The sequence below is a fragment of the Carya illinoinensis genome, chromosome 10 (assembly GCF_018687715.1).
Source record: "Carya illinoinensis cultivar Pawnee chromosome 10, C.illinoinensisPawnee_v1, whole genome shotgun sequence".
Lineage (NCBI taxonomy): Eukaryota > Viridiplantae > Streptophyta > Magnoliopsida > Fagales > Juglandaceae > Carya > Carya illinoinensis.
Window position 1 is genome coordinate 3,745,500 of NC_056761.1, and position 22,324 is coordinate 3,767,823.

At 37.0% G+C, this 22,324-nt stretch overlaps 1 protein-coding gene across 1 annotated transcript; it reads left to right on the forward strand.

Annotated features, from left to right (window-relative positions):
• Positions 1-14,446: 14,446 nt before the first annotated feature.
• Positions 14,447-17,398, forward strand: LOC122278282 (BTB/POZ domain and ankyrin repeat-containing protein NOOT2-like). The gene is made up of 2 exons (XM_043088466.1): positions 14,447-15,273; positions 16,159-17,398. Exons 1-2 carry the CDS (start codon positions 14,809-14,811, stop codon positions 17,158-17,160), a joined length of 1,467 nt encoding a protein of 488 aa, XP_042944400.1. The 5' UTR covers positions 14,447-14,808; the 3' UTR covers positions 17,161-17,398.
• The last annotated feature ends 4,926 nt before the right edge of the window (positions 17,399-22,324 follow it).

The following is a 22,324-nucleotide window of genomic DNA, read 5'->3' on the forward strand; positions in this document are numbered from 1 at the left end:
ATCTACGTCAAGATAACCCTGGGCAAGTCCCTGATGATCTGTATGCTTTAGCGTGTGGCCCTGATTGCACTGTTGCAACTTACTCTGCTTGCATAGTCAATGGGAAAAGATTCCACACAAAGCATCGGGAACAACGTTGCCGAGTTCAAAATTTCGGTGTGTTAGTAATTGGTGACGAGCAATCAAACAATTTGGACTTTTATGGTGTTCTTGAGGATGTTGTTGAGCTACATTACATGGGATGGCGTCGAGTCTACCTGTTCAGTTGTAAATGGTTTGACGTTGGTGATCGAAGACGGGGTGTCCGTGTGGATAAACATTTGATTAGCGTCAATGTCTTCCGTACATGGTACAAAGATGAACCATTTGTCTTGACATGTCAAGCTAAACAATGTTTTTATGTCAAAGATAGAAGGGCACAAGGTAGTTGGCTTGTAGTACAAAAGTTCACGAATAGAAATGTGTATGATATCCCAGAAGTGCATTTAAACGAGGACCATGATACATCATCAAGTGAGAATGAGGCGTATCAAGACGATGAATCTGAAAATGTGCATGCAACTGTTGATATTGATGAGATCGGTGTGGCAAGTCCACTATGTAGGCCTGATATAGAACCAATTCAGGTTGATGCATCAACAATGATACACTCGTCCAGTCAGGCTCAACCAGGAGTGCCTTTCATCGACGATGCAGAAGTTGAGTCCAGTTCAGACAGTGATGTTGGTGGTCATTATTGTTCTGATCTAGATGATCTATCTACTGAGGAAGATAATTTCTCGCCCTGACTAATAGTAGTCATTTCCCTATTTGCTGAGCACCATATAAGGTTCATTATTGTAGACTTAGCCTTGCACTTGTAAATTTGAGAATTTAATGTGCATCCCATCTTTATTGACTAACAGCTTACCTGCTCTGCATATGTAGGTGGTCAATGATATCATCTTGAGTCAAAGCAGAATGTTTGACAATAGTGAGTGCTACCGGACACTTGTTCAGGGAATTGGAGAACAATTTGGTTGAATACTTCTTAAATATACGCACTGATTGTGTAATATATATGATGGTTATTGAACCAGGAGTGTCTAATACTCCCCGCTTCTTGCTTAAGTGAAATTTATGGTTTACATTTTGGGATTTTTAACCAATCTTACTTGGCAGGTTCTTTGCATCTGCGATAGTGGAAAATAGTTGTTATTGAGTACAATATGAAAGTGGGGATTTACCACCATGAGCAGTTCCACTACTTTGATCAATGGGCCAGAATCAATATCCTTTCACATACAAATTAAATATTACTAGCCTTGTGCATTGGTAGCTAATAGAGTACCAAATTATATACACTTCCCTGCGTTATATGTGATGTCTACTATGGTGTTATGGCATTTTCTCATCTAAAGTTGTTATTATACTCTAAGATGTCTAAAAGTCTTGACATCTTAGAGTATAGAATATATCTCTGGACTTCCATATATATACAAATTTTAACCTTGGATATGATCCACGTATTTATGGTCCCTGCTCTCAGGTTAATGGGCTTCGATGGTATGATATGTATAAAGGAAATCAGAGGCATTATTTGCCTAGCAAGCTGAATGTGTTATGCTCCAGCTTGTCATTGATACATTTAACAACATTGCTAAATAATGCTGGGTACTTGCAATCATACCTATCTGCCTACAATAGATAACTTGCCTAGCTTTTCTCACAATAGTCAGTATAAGTCCAATATATAACTGAGCACATGAATGAGCTGGAAATATGTAGGTCATTAAGGCACTAAATATGATGTTCCCGTTCAAATATTAATCTAGTGTGCACAGGTTCTAACTAGAGTGAGACAAGAGAATGTGAAGGGCTAAAAATGCATTTAACAGGTGGAATTTGTCAACTGCAAATGCTGGACAAATGGTGATTGAGTCATTGTATTAATCTACAAATACATTTACTGTTATCCAACTTAAATGAGTAAGCATCCAACAATACCTATATCCAGAAAAATATAAAACATGTTGCCAAGAGGGGTAAGTTGAGCATTCCAAATGGGTAATTCAGTAATGGGGATGACTGCCATGTGTAGGGAATTACAAATAAGAAGAAATGGGCCAACCAGCGGATGCATTCTGTTTAACTGAGTACTAAAATTCTGTCGGCATATTTTTTACATATTAGATAGTATTAGTATATCATGTGGTTCAAAAGTATACACTGTATTTGGGATTTACCAGGTTGTAATTTCATCTAAATAAACTTGATTGAATTTAATAAACTGTCAATTCGGCAAGTGAGATATTGGATATTTGCAAATGAGCATTTGGGCGGGAGAGGATGGCGCCATTGCGAAATATGGCACGAAATATTTGTAAAATATTCAGCTGAAATGGGCAATTTAGTCTTAATCCATTTGATGTGACAAGCTGGGATGGGATATGTATGCAGAGGTTGGTGAGGCTAAACGCCATTTAGTCTGTATTTCTCTTTCCAGAAAAGAGGAAGAGTTGAGTTACTTTGCAAGGAAGAGGTTTGGAGCCGGCCAGTTCTGGCATTCCTGATATTCGATCACAGAACTTCATCGTGGATGTTGTCACCTTATGCTGTAAGAATTCCCGTACCCTCTTGCTCTCAGATAGTGAAGTTGGTGCTTCTTGGCTGAGATTTGTTGCCAGCTGCAGTGAAGAGGCCCAGTCCAGGTACACTCTATTACTTTTTTAAGCAAGAGGAATAAACTACTAAAGAAGGTATCCTTCTTTCCCCCCTCTCCTGAACAAGTAGATAAAGGCTAACAGCTTTTTGCAGTTAAACAAGCTTGCATCTTTAACCTTAAATGACATAAGGCAGTATATTATTTTTATTTAGAATATAGTTCATATGCTTCTCTCATATAATCTTGATGGGTTTGGGGGTTCAGACAGATATGACTGCCATGAGTTTCAGAAACTTTGTCAAAATATGATGTGGTATTGTTTGACACAACTCTACTTGTTTACATGAACCTACTGTGGCACACAGACGTGAATGTAAATGCCATGCATTTATGAACTAACACCCTTAACAGAGGATAAAAGTGTTCTAATTTCCATGCCATGTAAATTTGACACTGTTAAATCTGATAAAAAGGAAAAAAAAAACAGACCATAAATGTTGTGTCTAGATGGAAAATATTTATACTATATATGTTCAGACCATAATCGTTCGGTATGTCTTTTATGATTTGTATACACTGTATTTGTGTATTTTTGTTTAGGGTTTCTCCAATGTAATACTTGTTTGACAAATATTTCTGTATGTTAGTTTATCATGTGTCTTAAAAGCTGTATTTGTGTATTTGAGCTTAGGGTTTCAGCAATGTAATACCTGGAGCAAATATTGAGTGTATGTGCTTCTGAATGTGTATACACATCATTGTGTCCCTAGTTAAATAAATATGTCAGGATGTGTAATACCTGTAACAAAGATATTGATCTATGCTAGCGTGAATGTGTATACACTGAAAGTGAATATTTCTGCCTATGGTTTCAGCAGTGTAATACCTATAACAAAAATGCATGTAAGTTGGATTGACAGTTTGTACACTGTAATAGTATTATGCTTGTTAATAGCTAGTGGACGAGTAACTTTGTCATAAAATATCAATAATTTTATTAAGTGTGAACAAATCAGTCAATCATGGCGGAAAATGCACATGTTATACTTTTATATCTTGGAAAAATAGGTGAGAACATAGTAGAGATAGGAAAAGGCCTGATCACATCCATTTTTCATTGTAGTATAACATCTATGGCACCAACTGGCTGAGGCAGAGGGTTAAGATGAGGTGGCTGGTTCAGACTACGGGCTCAACCTTATGCCTACATCGGACGACCTCGTCGTCCTCTAATTTCATCATGCACCCCACACGACGACGTTGGCGAGGGTAGCTCTGACGACTCAACGCAGCCCCCAAGCATTGTTCATGAGACAAAATTTGCAAATCCACCCTTGGTTGGCCCCACAAGTGGAGACAATAATGAGGCTATACATGGTATCATTCTAAATTATATCACTGTGGTAATGTTTAGAGTTACTTGTAAAGTTTTAAACCCATCAAAATCCAAGCATACTATTAGTTGAATATAAGTGTAAGTTATGCAATCTGTTGCCAGCTTTACTAAGTGTGAATGACCCTAATTTTCTTTAAATCTCTACACTAATAGCAGAAAATGTTCCCGAGCCGATACCAGCTAACAATGCACCTCCAAGACGTGGACGTGGCCCCGCAAAGTGCGTTGAGTTTGATAAGCTGCGCAAGCATGGGAAAATCCCATTGAAAATTAATCCTGGTCAAACTGCACCATGCTGTGAAAATGCAACGATGTTCACGACCTGTGTCACTTGGATATTGAAGCATCATGGGGACATGAGTCACGCACGATGGACTGACGTACCCACTACTGAGAAGGATGAATTCATAGACCGTGTAAGGGTAAGCACGCAACTCTACTTGAATATGATATGCTTTAGTTTGTAACTCATGAGTTGTTTTAACAACTAATAACATGGTACGTTTAGAGTGGCTTCATACTAGGTTGGGAATTAGACAATCATCATGCCACAGTGTGGAAGCAATTGCGTAAGCGATTCAATGCTTACCACCATGAGCTACATAGGAAATATTTGTCCTATGGAACCCATGATGAAGCATTGGCTGGTGGGACTGGGTTGGTCGTGCCCCTTGTTTGGGTGAAGTTATGTAATAGATGGGGAAGTGAGGCATTCAAGGTATAAGTTTTTGGTTATTCATATAGCATTAATAGTGTGGTTTACTCAGATGATTTTTTTCATTGTTTTCAATTACTGACATGTCTAGAGGTTATTAATGCATTCTGATGTATGAATAGAAATTGTCACAGCAAAACAAAGAGAATCGTGATAAGCTGAAAACCAATCACACTGCAGGGAGGAAGTCATTTGTCAGAATATTAGAAGAGAAGGTATGCATGTGTTCTAGTTGCTAATCAACCAAACACTATTATTATTATGTGTTTGTTAAAATATATTGTATTCTAATTGCAATTGATAGTAGTTTTATCTTTATAGTTCCGTTCATTTAAGAAGTTCTAATATCTAATAATGTATTTGACAGCGTCCAATAACCACAAACCTGGTGGACTTCTATAAGGAAGTCCGTTGGTCAAAGAAGCATGACAAATTTGTGACATCGACTGCTGAAGATCTTTACGTGAGAATAATAATAAAACCTGAAAATCTTTATTTGTAAACAAGGACAACAGTTTCTGCCCAAATGAATATTTCTCTCTATATTTGCTAAATATGAAGTTTTTGTTGAATTATATATAGACTTAAGAATCTATTGTGAGTGCAGACGCAAATGGTTGGCAAGCTGGGTGTAATTGAGGCCGACCAACGAATTGACGATGCAGCAGCTTCTGTATTTAGGGAGGTCCTAGGAACTAGATCAGTGTATGCTAGGGGTCTTGGGGAGATGGTAATACCGGAGTCTACAAATAAAAAGGAGCGTGAATGGGAGAAACGATATGCTGAAGAAGTGGAAAAGCACAAAAAAGATGTTGAGTATTACAAGACTCAATTTGAGGAATTAAGGGGAGATTTTAGAGCTCTTATGGAGAGGCAAGCTTCATCTGACAGGAGAATGTCTAGTATAATGTCAATAGTGCAACCACAGGATGAGTCTCTTAGAGAGGCTCAGGGATACTAAAAAATGGGTGTGTTAAGGAAGTAAATATTTTGTAGGGGGTTTTTTGAATTATAGGCTGGCAGGGTGTTTTTGATCTATCTGTATTTTGGGGGATGAAACAGGAGGATCAAGATGTTTACAGCAGTGCATTAGGTAGTTATGTGATATTCCAAGTGGTTGTGTGTGGTTGTCATTTGTAAAATACAGCAAGTATTAGGAGTTAAGGTCTGAAAATTCCATGATCATAGTTAACATTAGTAACATATACTGCAAAATCGAAACTGAGGTCAGAGTACATGCCTTGTAAGTAATGAATATAATGAACTCTATTAATTTCTTTGATTATAAAAATCTGCACCTCTTACTTCTCAAGGTCATTGTGTCCATGTTTGGTATCTTTATTATAGGTTGAAGCAGCCAAATAGTGTTGATGTGGAAGGGCTCCAGAATAGGCATATACTGGACACAGGAAAATGCACTTGGTATGGCCATTTAACATGCTATTTTCCTGCATCCAATGTTGTTTCTTAAAATTCTTGGGGATGTTTGCTTATTTTTGCAATGATATATACTGCATTATCATTAGCCTCTTCTATTTGTACTAACACTTGCAAGGTTATATTGGGAGAAGCTAGTATGGGTTAAAGTTGGGAGATTTGGTCTTTGAATATTATATATGTACGAGCCTAATTAATTGAGGAAACACATATGTACGTTGAGATAAGGTTTACTTAGTTGGCAATCCACCATTATGGGTTGCAGCTGCTGATAGTTCTGAAGGTTTTAACCAGATGCATTTGGGGGGGTTGGTTTCCCTCTTGCTCTCTAGTACATGACTATTTTGCAGTGCATGTCATAGTTTGGCATTTCTTTTTGCATTTTAGTTATAAGTAAGTTGCAGTATGTTAAGGCATTCATGGTAGCTGTAATTTTCTCTGGAATGGCATTTAAAGGATTCACAAGGGGCCATTAAACTGTTGGAAGCTAATGTTTCAGGTTTATTGCACTAACTCATGAACACACTTCCTACTAGGTGGATGATTATTATAGGTTGTTAAGTGTACATTGGTTGCTTGTTTTGGTTGATGCATGGCTGGACCAAAATGTATGTGTGAGGATGTCTTCTAGTACTGGATGAAGGTTCAAGCCGGGATAGTGAACCTGCTGGATGCATGTTAGACCTGACTCTGTTTGATCACACTTGGAAGTTTTTTGTTGGGATACAAATCAACATGAACTGTTTTGTGGTATTGCTGATTTACTGTGAAGCCTGAGTTAGCTGTGCGTGTGGAAAGTCATTCGGTCCTGTCTCACCTAGCCCTGCCAAGCCATGTCTCGTTGCTGCCTATAAGTGTTATGCATCATTTTGGATTCAGTTGTAAATGTTAAAGTTGTATTACATTTCCAGAATGTATTGACCTGCCACTTGAAGTTTGTAAATCTAATATTTTGTATGTAATAGTTTAAAATTCTTGATCAATTCCTGGAAAACTGATCAAGGATTTTTAGCAGTTTATGAATGAATGTTCACATGGTTTCATATGAAATTTCTGGATATACTTGGGTTTGTTTGGGAATTTTGGATGTCATTTAGGATATTTTAGTTCTGTTGACCATTAACAACAGTTCATCAATAATATAGGAATGTATATATTCATGATATATAGTGGTCTAATATTGCATAAATTCTGTACTTTTGTTATGGAGATGAATATATATATATATATATATAAGGTTTCTTAATGAACAATTATGTTCAGATCCAATATTAGACGATACATATATATGATTCCAAAGTAATGTATATATATATGAATTTTTGAACCAAAAAAATAAATGTGTATGATCAGTTTGGTCAACAAGTGCTTATTCTCCATTTTTATTCCACGCAATTTGGAACCTGGTTGCAAAAATTCAGCCATTAATAGATGCATCTTGTGTATTGATGTTCTGGGCGCGCGGTCAAACTTGTGACAGAAAAGTCTTTTAGTAGCGCTTATATAGACTATTGCGTTGAATATAAAATGTCGGGATTATTCAATGAGCAAGAGGAATTATTTTGCCTGCTTGATCACAACCTATAAATCCCAGCGCTCCAACATTATTTGCAAGGAGGAAATAAAGTCGCATAAGAGTATTTGCAAGGTGGAAATAAAAGCTGCATATAAGTATTTACAAGGAGTAAATAAAGCTGCATAAGAGTATTTGCAAGGTGGAAATAAAAGCCGCATATGAGTATTTGCAAGGAGGAAATAAAGCCGCATTAGAGTATTTGCATCAGTTTGTGTGGCCTGGTGGAGCCTTTTTTGCAACAGCAGATTTCCTTATTTGCGTTGACAACTACATCGTTGAAAAATAGTATTTTCAACGTTATGGACAAGTCGCTGGAAATAAGAGCTTCCATCCAATGTTTGGCAACCATTTTGCAGCGATCAGGAAAATGACGGAAAAAATCATTTCCAACGATTTAATTGCTTATTGCGTCAATTATCAAGTGTTGAAAAAGGCTATATTCCTTGTAGTGAAAGGAATGTTAGATACAAAGAATCTAAATTAAACATGTCATGATGTATATATGCATTAAGCCTAGCTAGGATTATCCATATTGGGGTAATTAAGGGGACAGGTAGCCATTTTAGCACGCCAATCAAGGGACATTATATATGAAAGCATGCACCCTCCAAATCACAAGATATATTGGCTTTATGTTGTAACTAAAAGTTTGGTTGGCTGGGAAAAAAATTCACTAAAAGAAAAATAGCTTTTTGCGTCACTTAAATTAGATGGCAAAAACATAAAATGGTTGCAAAAAAAAAAAAAAAAGATCGCAACCTATTTATGTTTTTTGCATCTAATTTAAGTGACGCAAAAAGTTATTTTTCTTGTGGTGTTAAACAGATTAATATGACAAGGTTAAGATAAAATTAGACCATGCAATCTACGTATAACTGAGTCATGATCATGCTCATAACAACTAGCTCCCCTAATTCGAGGGCACTAGAATTTCACCATTAATTGACAGCAACTAAAGCTCCATGCATGCTGCTGCTCACGGTACCAAACAAAAGATTATCCCTGATCATATGCAGAACCTAGCTACCAAACTGATCAAATTGCAACCACCCTCAGACCCACATCATCAATATTGTAGTACTGTATGTACATACATGTAATTATCAAGAAAATTAAAGTAATTTTGTCCTCTTTAAACCAGTATTCAATCTCATTGATCAACAAGTCGCAACAAAGGAAGCTAATTTGGGAGTTGAGGGCCCCGGTCGGCCATTAGGTCAACGGACATTACTTTCAATTGAAGCTGCAGCAAGCAACCACAACCCATGAACAGAACCAACAAGGATCAAAACCGTAAAATCATCACTTATTTCAATAGTTTGAATTGATGAAAAGAAGTAGATATAGTTATTTGTACTATATTCTTAACACAAACATATATAATCCACAAAACATATATTAAACAATCACTACAAGAAAAATACGATCAATTTATAACAACGAAAAGATTATTAGCAACCAAAATTGGTTGCTAATAATCTTTTCGTTGTTATAAATTGATCGTAAAAGCCCGTTTTTCTTGTAGTGTTAATACTTGAAAAAATTATATACGAGAACTAGAATTCATGACCTTCTTTAAACCAATGTGAAGCTGGTGAACCGACTGATATATTGTTTATATATTTTAAATAAAACGACATCGTTTTATTTATATGGTTTGAAAAAAATAATAAAGATGAAATGACACTATTTGGTTTAATTAACCAAACGGTGTTGTTTGGAATTAGGGTTCAAATAAACCCCTCCCCTCCTCTTCTTCTCCCTCTCAATCTCATTTCTCTCTCACTCTCTCTCTCTCTCTCTCTCTCTCTCTCTCTCTCTCTCTTATGCGGCACAGTTGCGAGTTTGCGATTGTGAGTCCTTGATGATCATTGATTACATTTGAGTCTACGAGCAATGACTCTCTCTCTTTGATCCTTTGTGAGTCCTTAAGTTCCTCCTCCTTGAATTTGTGTTTGTATTTGGGACCGTCAATGGTGTTTGTATTGTATTTGTGAATCTATGTATTTGTGAATCTATGTGAAATGTGAATCCAAAAGTTTCTCTGTTTTCTCTATCTCTCTCATCACGCCACTGATGATGCCGGCGAACCGAGCGGAAGAAAATCGAGACTGACGTCAATTGTTTTTTTCCCTTTCACCGGCCGATTTCGGTTGAGATAATCATATAATTTTCTTATTGGTGAGGTTTTGGTTTTGGACCAAAACCACACCGAGACCTTCGGTTTTCATCCGTAGTGAGTGTAGCCACAACATTATTAATAATTAAAGATTGATCTTCACTACTAAATTATTAAAATTGTACGTGATGAATTCGATATAAATAATGTACGTCGACCATGCACTCAAATTTCACATTAATTTCCCGGCCACCTAATAAGAAGAAAATTAAGGCCGTACATATATAACAAGGCAATAAAGCAATATTGATATGGTAGAATAATCATTGCATGGACATAATTTGCACTTCATTCTCCTCTCTCTCTCTCTCTCTCTCTCTCTCTCTCTCTCTCTCTCTCTCTCTCTCTCTCTCTCTCTCTCTCTCTCTCTCTCTCTCTCTCTCTCTCTCTCTCTCTCTCTGTGTACTATACTTGCGAATTACATATAGTATCAACGAGAAAATATGTACGCTAGAAGGAATTAAAAAAAAAAAAAAACAGTTTATTTTTTGAATGTATATAACTTATATTTTTTTTTTAAATAAACTTCAATTCAATTCATGAATGAAGGAAGTTTATAGCTGTGACCTATGAATCTGGATGCAAAACCCGATTACAAGTCAACTATACAACGGTTATAAGTTCCTCTGCACACAACTTTCATTGTGCCAGACACTGTCTAAAAACTTCAAAAAAACTCTCTAATGACACAGTCATTCTGAGATGCGAGACTCTGTAAAATACAGAGATATCCATTTCGACTTGTCTGCGAGAAAACTAAACTCATTTCCCCTCACCCTCCACCGGAGGAGGGGGATTTCCACCCTAATCCTCCGAAGAGGATAGGGACTCGTATATAACTTATATAATGTTTAAGTATGTGCGCTATTAGGAATAAAAAAAGAGTCTAATTAGAACTTATGCTCATTAATTAGCTTAATCCATATATCATTTTTTATTGAGAAGTACTGCGACAGCCGTGAAGATTTCATAAAAAAAAAATGTTATAAATTGATATAATTTCATATGATATACTATATCTTTTTTACGATAAAGAGAAATTTACATTTTGATGTACCCTATCAAAACATGCCATTTGTAGATTTGGTTTTGTGAAGTTTCATTATGGCCAATGCATCTCTCTTTTTTCATTACTCAATAATCATACGTTATTGTTGACATGGAAACAGTAATCATACGTTATACACTAATTAAGGGCAACTTATTAATCCCATTTATTAATTTCAACTGAAAATATTCAAAATTATTATAAGAAGTTACTTACATTTGTTGAAGTAATTATAAAGATAGTACCCGTACTACTGATCAACAAACATGGAATAAATTATTAAACCTATTGAAGCAATTAAAGTACTGCTTGAGGACTCTACATAATTAATATAGTTTCTCGTGGTCTCAAATTAAGAAGCAAAATTATTGTTTGGAATTCGAGGACCCTAGATGACATGATGATCATGAATTTCTTTAATAGTTCTACCAACCATACCCAACTTAGGCACATGTTTTTTACCATCATACATTTAATCGATGCATTAGTACTTTCATCGTTGTCTTTTTTAACTGAACAAATCCTAATATTTCTAAGGAAAATAATCTAACTACAAAGAAATTACATAAAAATAATAGTATAAATTGACGTAATTTGATGTAATTTATTAAATTGTAAACTAGATCTAATAGATCAATTAAAATCATATTTTGCGAGATAATTTTATACATAGAGGTAGCACTCCTCCATTTTGTAAAACTTTGAACTTGAGATTTTCTATCAATATTTCTCATGTTGTAGATCAGTGAAACTTTTAGATAAAACGAGTACCACTACATATACAGTCACATTAAGCCATTTAGAAAATATTTGTTATGTAAATTAAAATAAAAACTATTTAACAAACTAACCTTGATTAACATTAAAAAAATGTTGCAGGATTAATTTATTTATGCATCATTCTCTCAATAATTTATTGAACTTTAGATTCTACTATTTTCATCTTTGTTTTTATAGAACTGTAGAAGTGGCTAGAGCCTAAGATGAATGAGACGTCAAATTCTGTGTGTACATATTTACAAGGCATGGTACAGAGTAGAGTACAGAGAGACAGAGAGAGAGAGAGAGTGGTGGGGAATGGCTGGGCTGGTTCTTTAGGCAGGTGTGGAAGGATCAGTAAGAGAGTGAAAAGACAAGTCAAACGTCAAATCGGGGTTCTTTGAAATCATAAGACAGTCAGGATGTGCTGTCAATCAACGGGATTTTCCTTTTCCTCCTTTTTCTTTCAATAATTCTCTTCTTTTTTAAAAAATAAATAAAAAAAATAAATTTCAGGGGCAAAACAACAGCTTCTTTATTTATTTTTATCATTTTTTTTTCTCTGTATGTGTCTGTCTTTCTCAGCTTTACTGACCACAAAACTAACAAAACACAACAAAACAACACAGTTAACAGTTAACACCTAACAATATAAACCCTCCTCTACACGTGCCAACTCATGTCTCACGTGTATACCACTGCCGGTCCAATGCCCAAAAATAGTAAAAAAAACATAAAATCTTAAATGAGTTAAGGTTGATGAACTCGTATCATGTTTTGAAATTGGCTACAGTCACAATAATTAATATGAATCTCTTAATTCTAATTAAACCGCCCCCCCCCCCCCTCTCCCCGCGCCGCGGGGACACGCTTTCCCACGCTTACAGCTGCATCGATCGAGCTCGAGCCTCGTCTCCCTACTGTGTGTCACGTTTATGCAGTGCAGAGATAGCAATATTACAACATGGAATGCAGCAGAAATAGGAAGGACAAGACATTATGGCCTATCGGAATCTATCAGGAATACATAAGTTAGAGCATTGTAGTGTTCTTTATTATATGCAATCCCAACATTGTACTCATAAATCCTATTGAGTTTTGGCGTTGGTAGTGCAATGTGAGTGTACGGCATGCATGTTTGAGTAGCAAAATATCAAATGAATTTCAACGTTAAATAAAAAAGAATTTTGGAGTTCTTTACTTGAAATCAGATCTGCTCCGGAATGAACGGTGTTTTTGTATATCGTGCGACACATCAATTCACCTTAATTTGTGGATTTATTTAAGCATATTTTTTTGCAACTAAAGTATTTTCCTTTATTTTTTATTGATTTGTTTTAATTTTCTTGATATGGATGATCGAATAGAAATCTAACGACGAAGAAGCTTGAGTTTTATAGCCAACTTAATAAAAATAAATAAATAAACACTTAGGTTTAGGTTGGTCCCGAATGTCATTCTCTTTAATAGGTGTCCAAAATGAACAGGAATTAAGGGAAAAGAAATTACGTACTTGTAAGCATTATAACATATGAATGAGATCATGTGAACACGGTTCATTAAATGGTTGGTTAGAACTAATAGTTTAGCGTTAACAAACAAGGACCAAAATTATTGAAAACTTTCAACATCGGTAGAGGCAATTTGTAAGGAAATCAAGCAGTATGCACAGCTACGTTATACCCTAAAAGCAGCTACCTGCTGCTAGGAACCTTTCCCATTGTACAAAAGAGAGGGAGCAAAATGAAAAAACTGTTTTCAAATTCTAATAAATATTGTAATATTCATGTGGCTAGCCATTAGTTAGATGGAAGGCCAGAACGATTTAATTCAAACGTCGGTAATCTAGCTGCCATGCATGTTCCATGTTCCGTAAACAGAGTTAGGAAGTCATAGTTCTTAATTTGCAAGACATGATGTCCCCTGGCCAGAAAGTGCTGGCAGTCGGCAGAGGAGTCTTGCAGATCAGAGAGCAGAAAGGCTACAAAAGTGATCTCTTGATGATCTGATCTTTGCATATATATATGCCCATTATATATATATATATATGTAGTATTCAACTTATAAAATTCTCTTAATCATGATGACCCCAGGAATTAAGTTGCGACTTTTGACACATGAATCTCTTATAAAATATAGTTTCCAGGAGATATTGTTTGAAACTTTTTTTTTTTAAATCAACATGTTAATAATTAGTACGTAACATGTTTTTATTTTTTAGAAAAAAAAAAGGCATGGCCAGATATGCACGAAGTTTATAAAGGTATGAACAGGTAAAAATTGTTTCCATCAAGGGTTCTCCAGAAAAATTCCACAAAGTAAGAAGCCTTGAGAATAGGGATTGAAGACCATATGGTGCTCATGTACGTTGGCAGTCAACATTAATACATCTATACCTAAAGTACATCCAATTTACCAAAAATTATTCTGTTTGAACATATATATATAATATATTTTAATATGTTAAGGTGATTTTTTAACTATAATATATATGTGTGTGTTTGGTTGAGTAGTAGTACGTACTAAAACATGGACCAACCCAAGAATAATTGAGCATATGAGTTTGATCTGATCTTCTATAAACCAAAACAGTTCATTTTTCTCCCATCATTTTCTTTCTTTTCTCTCATCTTATTTAATTGACAATAATTATTCCATTTAGATCAGATTTCTTTTTATTTTTCTTTTCTTTTTGGTTAAATACCTTATAAGCCGCCCAGAACAGCCACCCATATTGCCCTCTCTCTCTCTATCTCTCTCTCTCTCTCTCAAAATATCTACCAACACAAAGCTAGCTAGCACCACCACCACCACCCCCACAAACACACACACACACCACAACACCCCATTTGACACAAAGAATCTAATAAAAACACAATCAATAGTTCCACCATCAACAAGAAGAGGAAGTAAATGAACTCAGTCCTCTCCATGATCTTTCCTTGCAGTTCTACCACTTCCCAGTAACCCTTCTGTTCATCCCTCTCTCTCGCTCTCTCTCTCTCTCTCTCTCTCTCTCTCGATTAACGCAACCCTAAGAAAGCATAAAAAACCATGACCCTCGATGAGTCCCTTAGATCTCTTTCCCTGGACTACCTCTACCTCCTCGTCAACGGCCAAGCCTTCAGCGACGTAACCTTCAGCGTGGAGGGCCGTCTAGTCCACGCCCACCGATGCATCCTGGCAGCGAGGAGTCTCTTCTTTAGGAAATTCTTTTGTGGGCCCGACCCGCCTTCCGGGCTGGACCCCGCTGGGTCCAGAATCAACCCCGCGGCGACACCGGGTTCGAGGTCGGGTGTGATACCGGTGAACTCGGTGGGCTATGAGGTGTTCTTGCTGCTGCTGCAGTTCTTGTACAGTGGCCAAGTCTCTATTGTGCCTCAGAAGCATGAGCCAAGGGCTAATTGTGGGGAGAGAGGATGCTGGCACACGCATTGCACCTCCGCCGTTAATCTTGCTCTTGACACTCTTGCTGCCGCTAGATCTTTTGGTGTTGAACAGCTCGCATTGCTCACTCAGGTTTCTTTCAATTTATACGATGATGCCTTCTCCCTGCATCTTTGTCTCTGTGTTTTGTGGGTTTTGGGAATTTGGACAATTACTGGGTTTGGTTTTGGGAGGTTGAGTGAGAACCTTTGCGGTTTGTTTTATTCTTGTTGTTGTTCTTTCTTTCTTTCTTTCTTTCTTTTTTTTTTTTTTAAAGAAAAAAACTCTTTAGATATCATTTTCTGGAATTCCCTTATCTTCTCATCATGAATTAGGTGAGACCCGGTTCTGTTCAATATTCTTCTACTATTTTTTTAAAGTTATCTTCAAACTTCTTCTTCAGAAGCAGTTGGGTTTTTTCTTCCCATATCAGGAACTGGACTATTCAGTTCATCTTTGAAGCATTTGATCCATTTATCTTTCAATTTTCCAATACAGTTGTCCTTTTCTTCTTTACCACCTCCATTAACTCCTCTAACACTTTCGTTCTCTTCGCTTCTTCCATGATATACATTAAAAAAACCCCTTTTGTTCTGGGAAAAATATTGATGTTCTTGTGACATAAGGAGCCTATCTATCTTGTTTACATGAACACCTTTGATTTTCTTCAATTGGGTTCCTTCTACCTCTCCCTATAAATATAGCTGCGGGCATTAGTTTCTAAATTTAGATGAAGATATCCAGTTTTGTCTTCCACAGTAAGCACACCAAATCTTTCCCAGACATTCACTTTCCCCATTTGGGTTAAATGGAAAAAAGGAGCAAACCAAGACAGACTGTCTACTTAAACGTAAAATTAGCACAAAACATCCCATCGTTTTTGTTTTTACATAATCTATGCAGAAACATAACAAACATCTTACACCTTTTTATGTAAATCTCACTTACCATTATTATCTCTTGGCTTTTGGGCCACAGAAGCAATTGGCAAGCATGGTGGAGAAAGCCTCAATTGAAGATGTAATGAAAGTACTACTAGCTTCAAGAAAGCAAGACATGCACCAACTCTGGACCACATGTTCCCATCTTGTTGCGAAATCTGGCCTCCCTCCAGAAGTCTTAGCCAAGCACCTCCCGATCGATGTCGTGGCCAAGATTGAAGAGCTTCGCCTCAAATCCTCTCTGGCTCGCCGCTCCTTCATGCCCCACCACCATCACCACCAGCACCAAGATCTTGGTGCAGCCGCTGATCTCGAAGACCAAAAGATTCGTCGTATGAGAAGGGCACTCGACTCGTCTGATGTGGAACTCGTCAAGCTTATGGTCATGGGTGAAGGACTAAATCTCGACGAGGCATTGGCTTTGCACTACGCTGTAGAAAGTTGCAGCCGAGAAGTTGTGAAAGCCTTGCTTGAGCTCGGTGCAGCCGATGTTAATTACCCAGCAGGACCTGCCGGAAAAACCCCACTCCACATTGCTGCAGAAATGGTGTCGCCGGACATGGTAGCAGTCCTCCTCGACCACCATGCCGACCCGAATGTTCGAACCATCGACGGGGTTTCTCCCCTCGACGTTCTCCGAACCCTAACATCTGATTTCCTCTTCAAAGGAGCTGTACCGGGTCTAACACATATCGAACCCAATAAGCTCAGGCTCTGCCTGGAGCTGGTTCAGTCTGCGGCACTCGTTCTTTCACGGGAAGAGGGCAATGCATGTGTTCCTACTTCTACCGCCATATATCCGCCAATGAGCGATGATCATAGCAGTGGTAGCAGCGGAAACAACATGGCGGCGAACCTTAATCTTGATTCGAGGCTTGTTTATCTCAATTTGGGCGCGACGGCTTCAGGTCAAATGAGATCAAGATCAATGGATGGAGAGGATGACTGCAGCCACCATAGCCAAAGGAATTCTATGAACAGGCATGGGTCGCAAGGTGGCTGTGACCCAACATTGTATCACCACTCTCATGACTTCTAAGCTGAATGAGAAATATTAGTGATAAATCTGATTATAATATATCCATGGATAGTGAAAGAGAAGTCGAAAGTTCATGAAAACTACTGATCATGGAATTTATTGGATTATCTATTTTTGCTTTAGCTTGTCATGATTCTCTCGATCGCTTTTCTTTTCGTTTCCTTCTCTCTGTGTAGGGTGTTAGTCTGGTTTCTGTGGGCTTTTCAGTGATCTTAATATGAAGTTCAGTTTCATTGGAGATGGTGGATGAGACAAGAAGGAACTGAGATTTTGCGCCGAGGATGGACGCAGGTCAATCTTTTCACACCCGGCCTGTCAACTCCTTTGTATTTATTTATCTATTTACTGTTATCATTTTGTTTCATGTCCCCCACCCACCTTCCCGTTGCCCCGATATATATTTCTATAATATTAATCTGTACACGGGAAAATCTTTGGTTTCTTTTGCCATGGGAGTTTCCTGTTTTTGTTTTTTTGTTTTTTTCATTATATTTTTCCCTAATGAAGGCGAAATGAGCTGTCTCTTCACTTTTCTTCCCATAAGCATTTTGAGGAACTTGATTGGCAATAGGCTGGCTGATTATTTTTAGATAAATGTATGGCTATGGACAAATTGATTGGTTGTCTTGCATGAATGCAACATTTATATGTAACTATACACGACAGCTTAAACATTTTGGTATTATCTAATTCTAATTAATCCCACAATGCTATCCTCTTTTTTGTCCCCCTGCCTTTTTGGGCTTCTTTATCGTTGAAATCTTCCGGCAAAAACTTTGTGATTTTTCTTTGACCTCTGGGTATGTTGGCCAATATTTTTGTTGACCCCCTGAGTTTCATGTCTAGTATTTTCCCGTGTAATTCTTCTCATTTTCTTTCATTGACTTAATTTGGATTCATCAAGTTTTTTGAAAATACTAACCGTGCATTAAGAGCAGCATCATACATGCATTTTGTTCACTAGACTTTGCTTTTCAATCTGAGAATATATATTTTCCTCATCGTATTTTACAGACAGACGGGATTCCAAAACAAGAGAAACACAGTGGAATCATTTCAACATGAATTATATAAGTTTATTAATTCATTTGTTACTTATTGCTTGAATTCAATTAATACTTGTAAATCTCTGAAGCTAGTTAGCCTGCTAGCGACCATAATTAATGGTCAGAAAATGTCATAAATAAATGTTACGTACTGATCTTGAGGCATTGATAAAAAAAATTATGCTCTATTTTTTTCGTAAACCCGCGTTTGGGGCTTTTAATATGAAGCAATATTTTGTTTTAATTTCTGACATGCCAGAAAAATAATTAAATGTTATTATATGATGCAAATCCTTTATGCATGTCTTTTTGCTCCTTTTTGAATAACCAGACAACAGATAAAGAGTTTTAAAGATAGGGCCCGGGGTGTACTAGATCTTGATTTAATTGATTATGCTTGAGTGCCTGCAGCCTGCCTGCTTCTGAAAACCCTAAGGATCGGCTTCATAAAGTTTGTGGCAGTTACAATAAGAGAATCAGTTCATTTATCGTTCCAGTCTTGGGCGAACTATGATTAAAGGCTAAACTAATTAATTATCACCATTTTCACACAGCACATGAATGCATGGCACACCATACACGCTAGCTAGGCGCGCAGCTAAGCTAGCTACTAATAATTTAGCTGCTGCATGGATGGGCTTGCTTCCTCTTAATTGCATGCTTATGCTTGGTCAATTGCTGCATCAGTATTGGAGTTCAATCTTTATTTATAGTTGTAGTTTTCGTTGTCTTTATCAACGTAGGGGGTGCATAGATACAGTACTGGAACGCTTCCGTGCTCAGTTTCGGAATATAGTACTCTGAAGTCTGAATAGCCCGGAATGCATGCATAACCTCGGTTTTCCTCCTCAAGATTACGTAATTCTATCACGAAATGCTTTCTGAATATATTATATTATAGTTCAAAGTAATCCATGATCAGGAAGAACCTTTTCATGCAACAATCCCGCCCCGTTCCGTTTGGTAGTGATCAACAAGGATACAGATCATATACGCGCATCACCCTCCGGCTAGCTTTGGGGGCGCTGGAACAGTTTTTTGATATTTCCGAGTTAATTTCCTTTCCTTTCCCGCATCTCCGATGTTGTCGGCCTCACAGCTAATTTCTCATTCTCCTTCCCTTTGGTGTTGCGTTTATATATATATATATTAGGGCAACTTTGTACACTAGCTAGCTTGCTAGGCATTCTTTAAATTAGTTGAACGTTCTGCGTTTTGCTTAAAAGTACGTACGTTTGTTATTAATACAACCAATTAATGGCATTTTGCATTGCCTTTTCTGATGCATTAAGTATGTCGATTTGTGTGACATGTGAATCAGCGCAAGAGGGAATTCTATATTATTATGACGACTTATCAAGATCGATGTGATAAAAGTTTCACTTTCATGTTGCATATATGCTCCAGTACAGAAAAGTTTCTGATCAATTACTGCTGCTCTGTTGAGTACAATAACTACAATAATTACTGTTACGATCGATTGTTCTTGAAGTCATTAATTAAATTAGTTGAGCCATTATGATCAGTAGACGTCCTAAAGATCTTGGCTACTTTCTCAGAATGTCAACAAAAGAAATTAATTTTGATGGATCTGCTATCACATATATAATTATTAAGATTGAATTTTTCCATAAACTTTTTGGCATGATATCCTAATTTTCTTTGGACAACAGAAATGAATTTTGTTGATTTGACAGTGTCTCATGATTAGTCTAATTACCAAAGTTATGAAGATTATAATGAGTTTTTTTAGTGGTGAAAGTGAAAGTGTTGACCCGCGTGATTTATGAGCAGAGGGAGACTAGGATCGGGAGAAGGTTGAATTACATATCGATTCGACTCAACTACTCCGATCCTTATAATTAGTCACAGTACCGATGATATTTGAGTCTGGAAATAGATTTTCAAACGAGGAGCTCAATCAATCAATTTTGTTTGATAACGACGGCTTGGCCCGGCCAAGTGATTGATTGATCAGTAGTACCTAGTAGTAGTAGTAAACCTCTTTGTTTGTATTCTCGACCTCCAAATATATATATACTTAATCAGATCAACGTACGTACTCTACGTGGGAGGCTTTACGCGACTATATATATACATTTTATATATATATATATATTGTAGCATTGGGCTCAACCATGTCGATCGACATGCGACCATGAAACGGGGGGAAAAAGAAATTGACGCATGCAGTAATGAAAACCATACAATTATCCACTCCATTATTTTAGATAGGTTGAGTGAGATGGATTTGGCACAAAGCGACGAGAAGTTAATCCCAAAGAAAACGGCCTTTTTTTTTTTTTTTTTTTAATTCCCCCCCCCCTCCCCCCCCCCCCCCCCCCATGCACCATCTTCTGGAATTATCTAGCATTCGGAAAAACATGAAAAGAACGAAAAATTAAGGGAAAAGGAAAATAATTATTTGCAACACACACACACATATATAGTTAATTAAAGGGTCATTGAAGTGGGCACGAACCATTTCTTTGAGTGGGTTAGATGAATTAACCACTCAGGCCTAAGTGCCCATAAATGTGGGTGCCCAACAAATTGCGTGCATTCTTAAGCGATTGGTGGGTTTTCGGTGCCGGACAAAAATAGTCCTACATGTTCAATTTTCTTCAAGGCCACTGCATTTTCCATTTTGAAGCATGCAGATACATATAAGATCAAAGTCGTAGGATATGTCTAGCTGATCTCTAAATTAGAACATGATTCGATTCTGAAAAAAAAATTAATGAGGGTCTGAATCCTAATTCTCATGTTTTGGGTACTTTTGTTTAAATTTTTGCAAGTTTTAACCAGGTATATAAAAACTGTCTGGTTTCTGTATAGGCCGACGAGAACATGAATCATGATATCGTTGAGATCGATGCTATTTCAGAGCTAGCTAGCAGCTTTTGTGGATGTAAAATATTGCATAGTGAAAAGCCACATGTAAATCCTTCGAATGCAACTCTCGATGATCTAGGGTGTCAACATAATCATCAGTACTACTACTCGTCCCCACCAAGAACACTGAATGAATTTTGGTGACTAAAACGTACGAGGGAAAACTGAAAAGTAAGTGTCTTCATACCGTCGGCAAACAACCTATGGTGGATTAAGGGAGGCCCCTCCACACCCCATTCAAAACACCATCGAGAGCAGTGATCTCAATGCCAGACAACCGAACATGCAGCAGCAAGTACTCATCCATTAATTTATTGTGTCAGCTTGATTTTTATGCTTTCCCCGCAAAATCCATCAGCTTTACGAATGATTTCATATGCCAAATTGGACAACATGGATTGCGTAAATAATCAACAAACCGGAATTTATATACAAAAAGGAGCGGAAATTTCAAGATTTATAGGGCCGGGAAGATCAGTTGGAATTGCAGAGCAGAAGAGTCAGGGCTAGCTGAAACTGCAGCCTACAAAAGGTGACATTTACGTACATTTTTATGTACCTAAAAGAGGGTGGGGGCCGGCCCTCACTAATCAATTAATTGCAAAAATTAGGAATCCACCAATGGCGTTCTTTTCCTTGGAAGCGTTATTGTAGGCTGGAGCTAGAATTTGCATTCTTGTGAGAGAGAGATTCCGACATTTACATGATAGTTATCGTAGGAATACGATGGTGTTGATGTATGAATACTGCTACGTACAAGGCTTAGCTAGCTCCTCGTAATTGTCAATAGAAATTCTTGATTCCTAACATGATCTTTACTGTTTCATGAATCGCTTAAAGAAAACAAAATTAATATTTATGCTAACTAGCATTATTAATAATATATAAAAATGTAATTCCTAGTCTTTGCGCAATATGCATTTGCTTTCTAAAGATCACACTCTCAATGATGATGTTTCTAATAAATATCTTGCGCATATATATATATATATATAATACTTTCCAAAGATCACATTATATCAATCATGATGTTTCTAGGAGCTTGACTCTTTACCCTCATGAATGAGACGACTTCGCTTTACCAAAACATGAATATTATTATAATAAGTCTCAACGAATAAAACGATATTAATATTGTTTATGTTAATTAATTATATATAAAACCTTTTTGCGGAAATAAATGTAATATATAAATTGGGGGACATAATGATTGAGAATGTGAT

Excerpts from the sequence above, each read along its gene's own strand:
- LOC122278282 (XM_043088466.1), top strand. The coding sequence starts at position 14,809 with ATGACCCTCGATGAGTCCCTTAGATCTCTTTCCCTGGACTACCTCTAC. Across the intron at positions 15,274-16,158 it reads AGCTCGCATTGCTCACTCAG|AAGCAATTGGCAAGCATGGT; the intron begins GTTTCTTTCAAT and ends TTTGGGCCACAG.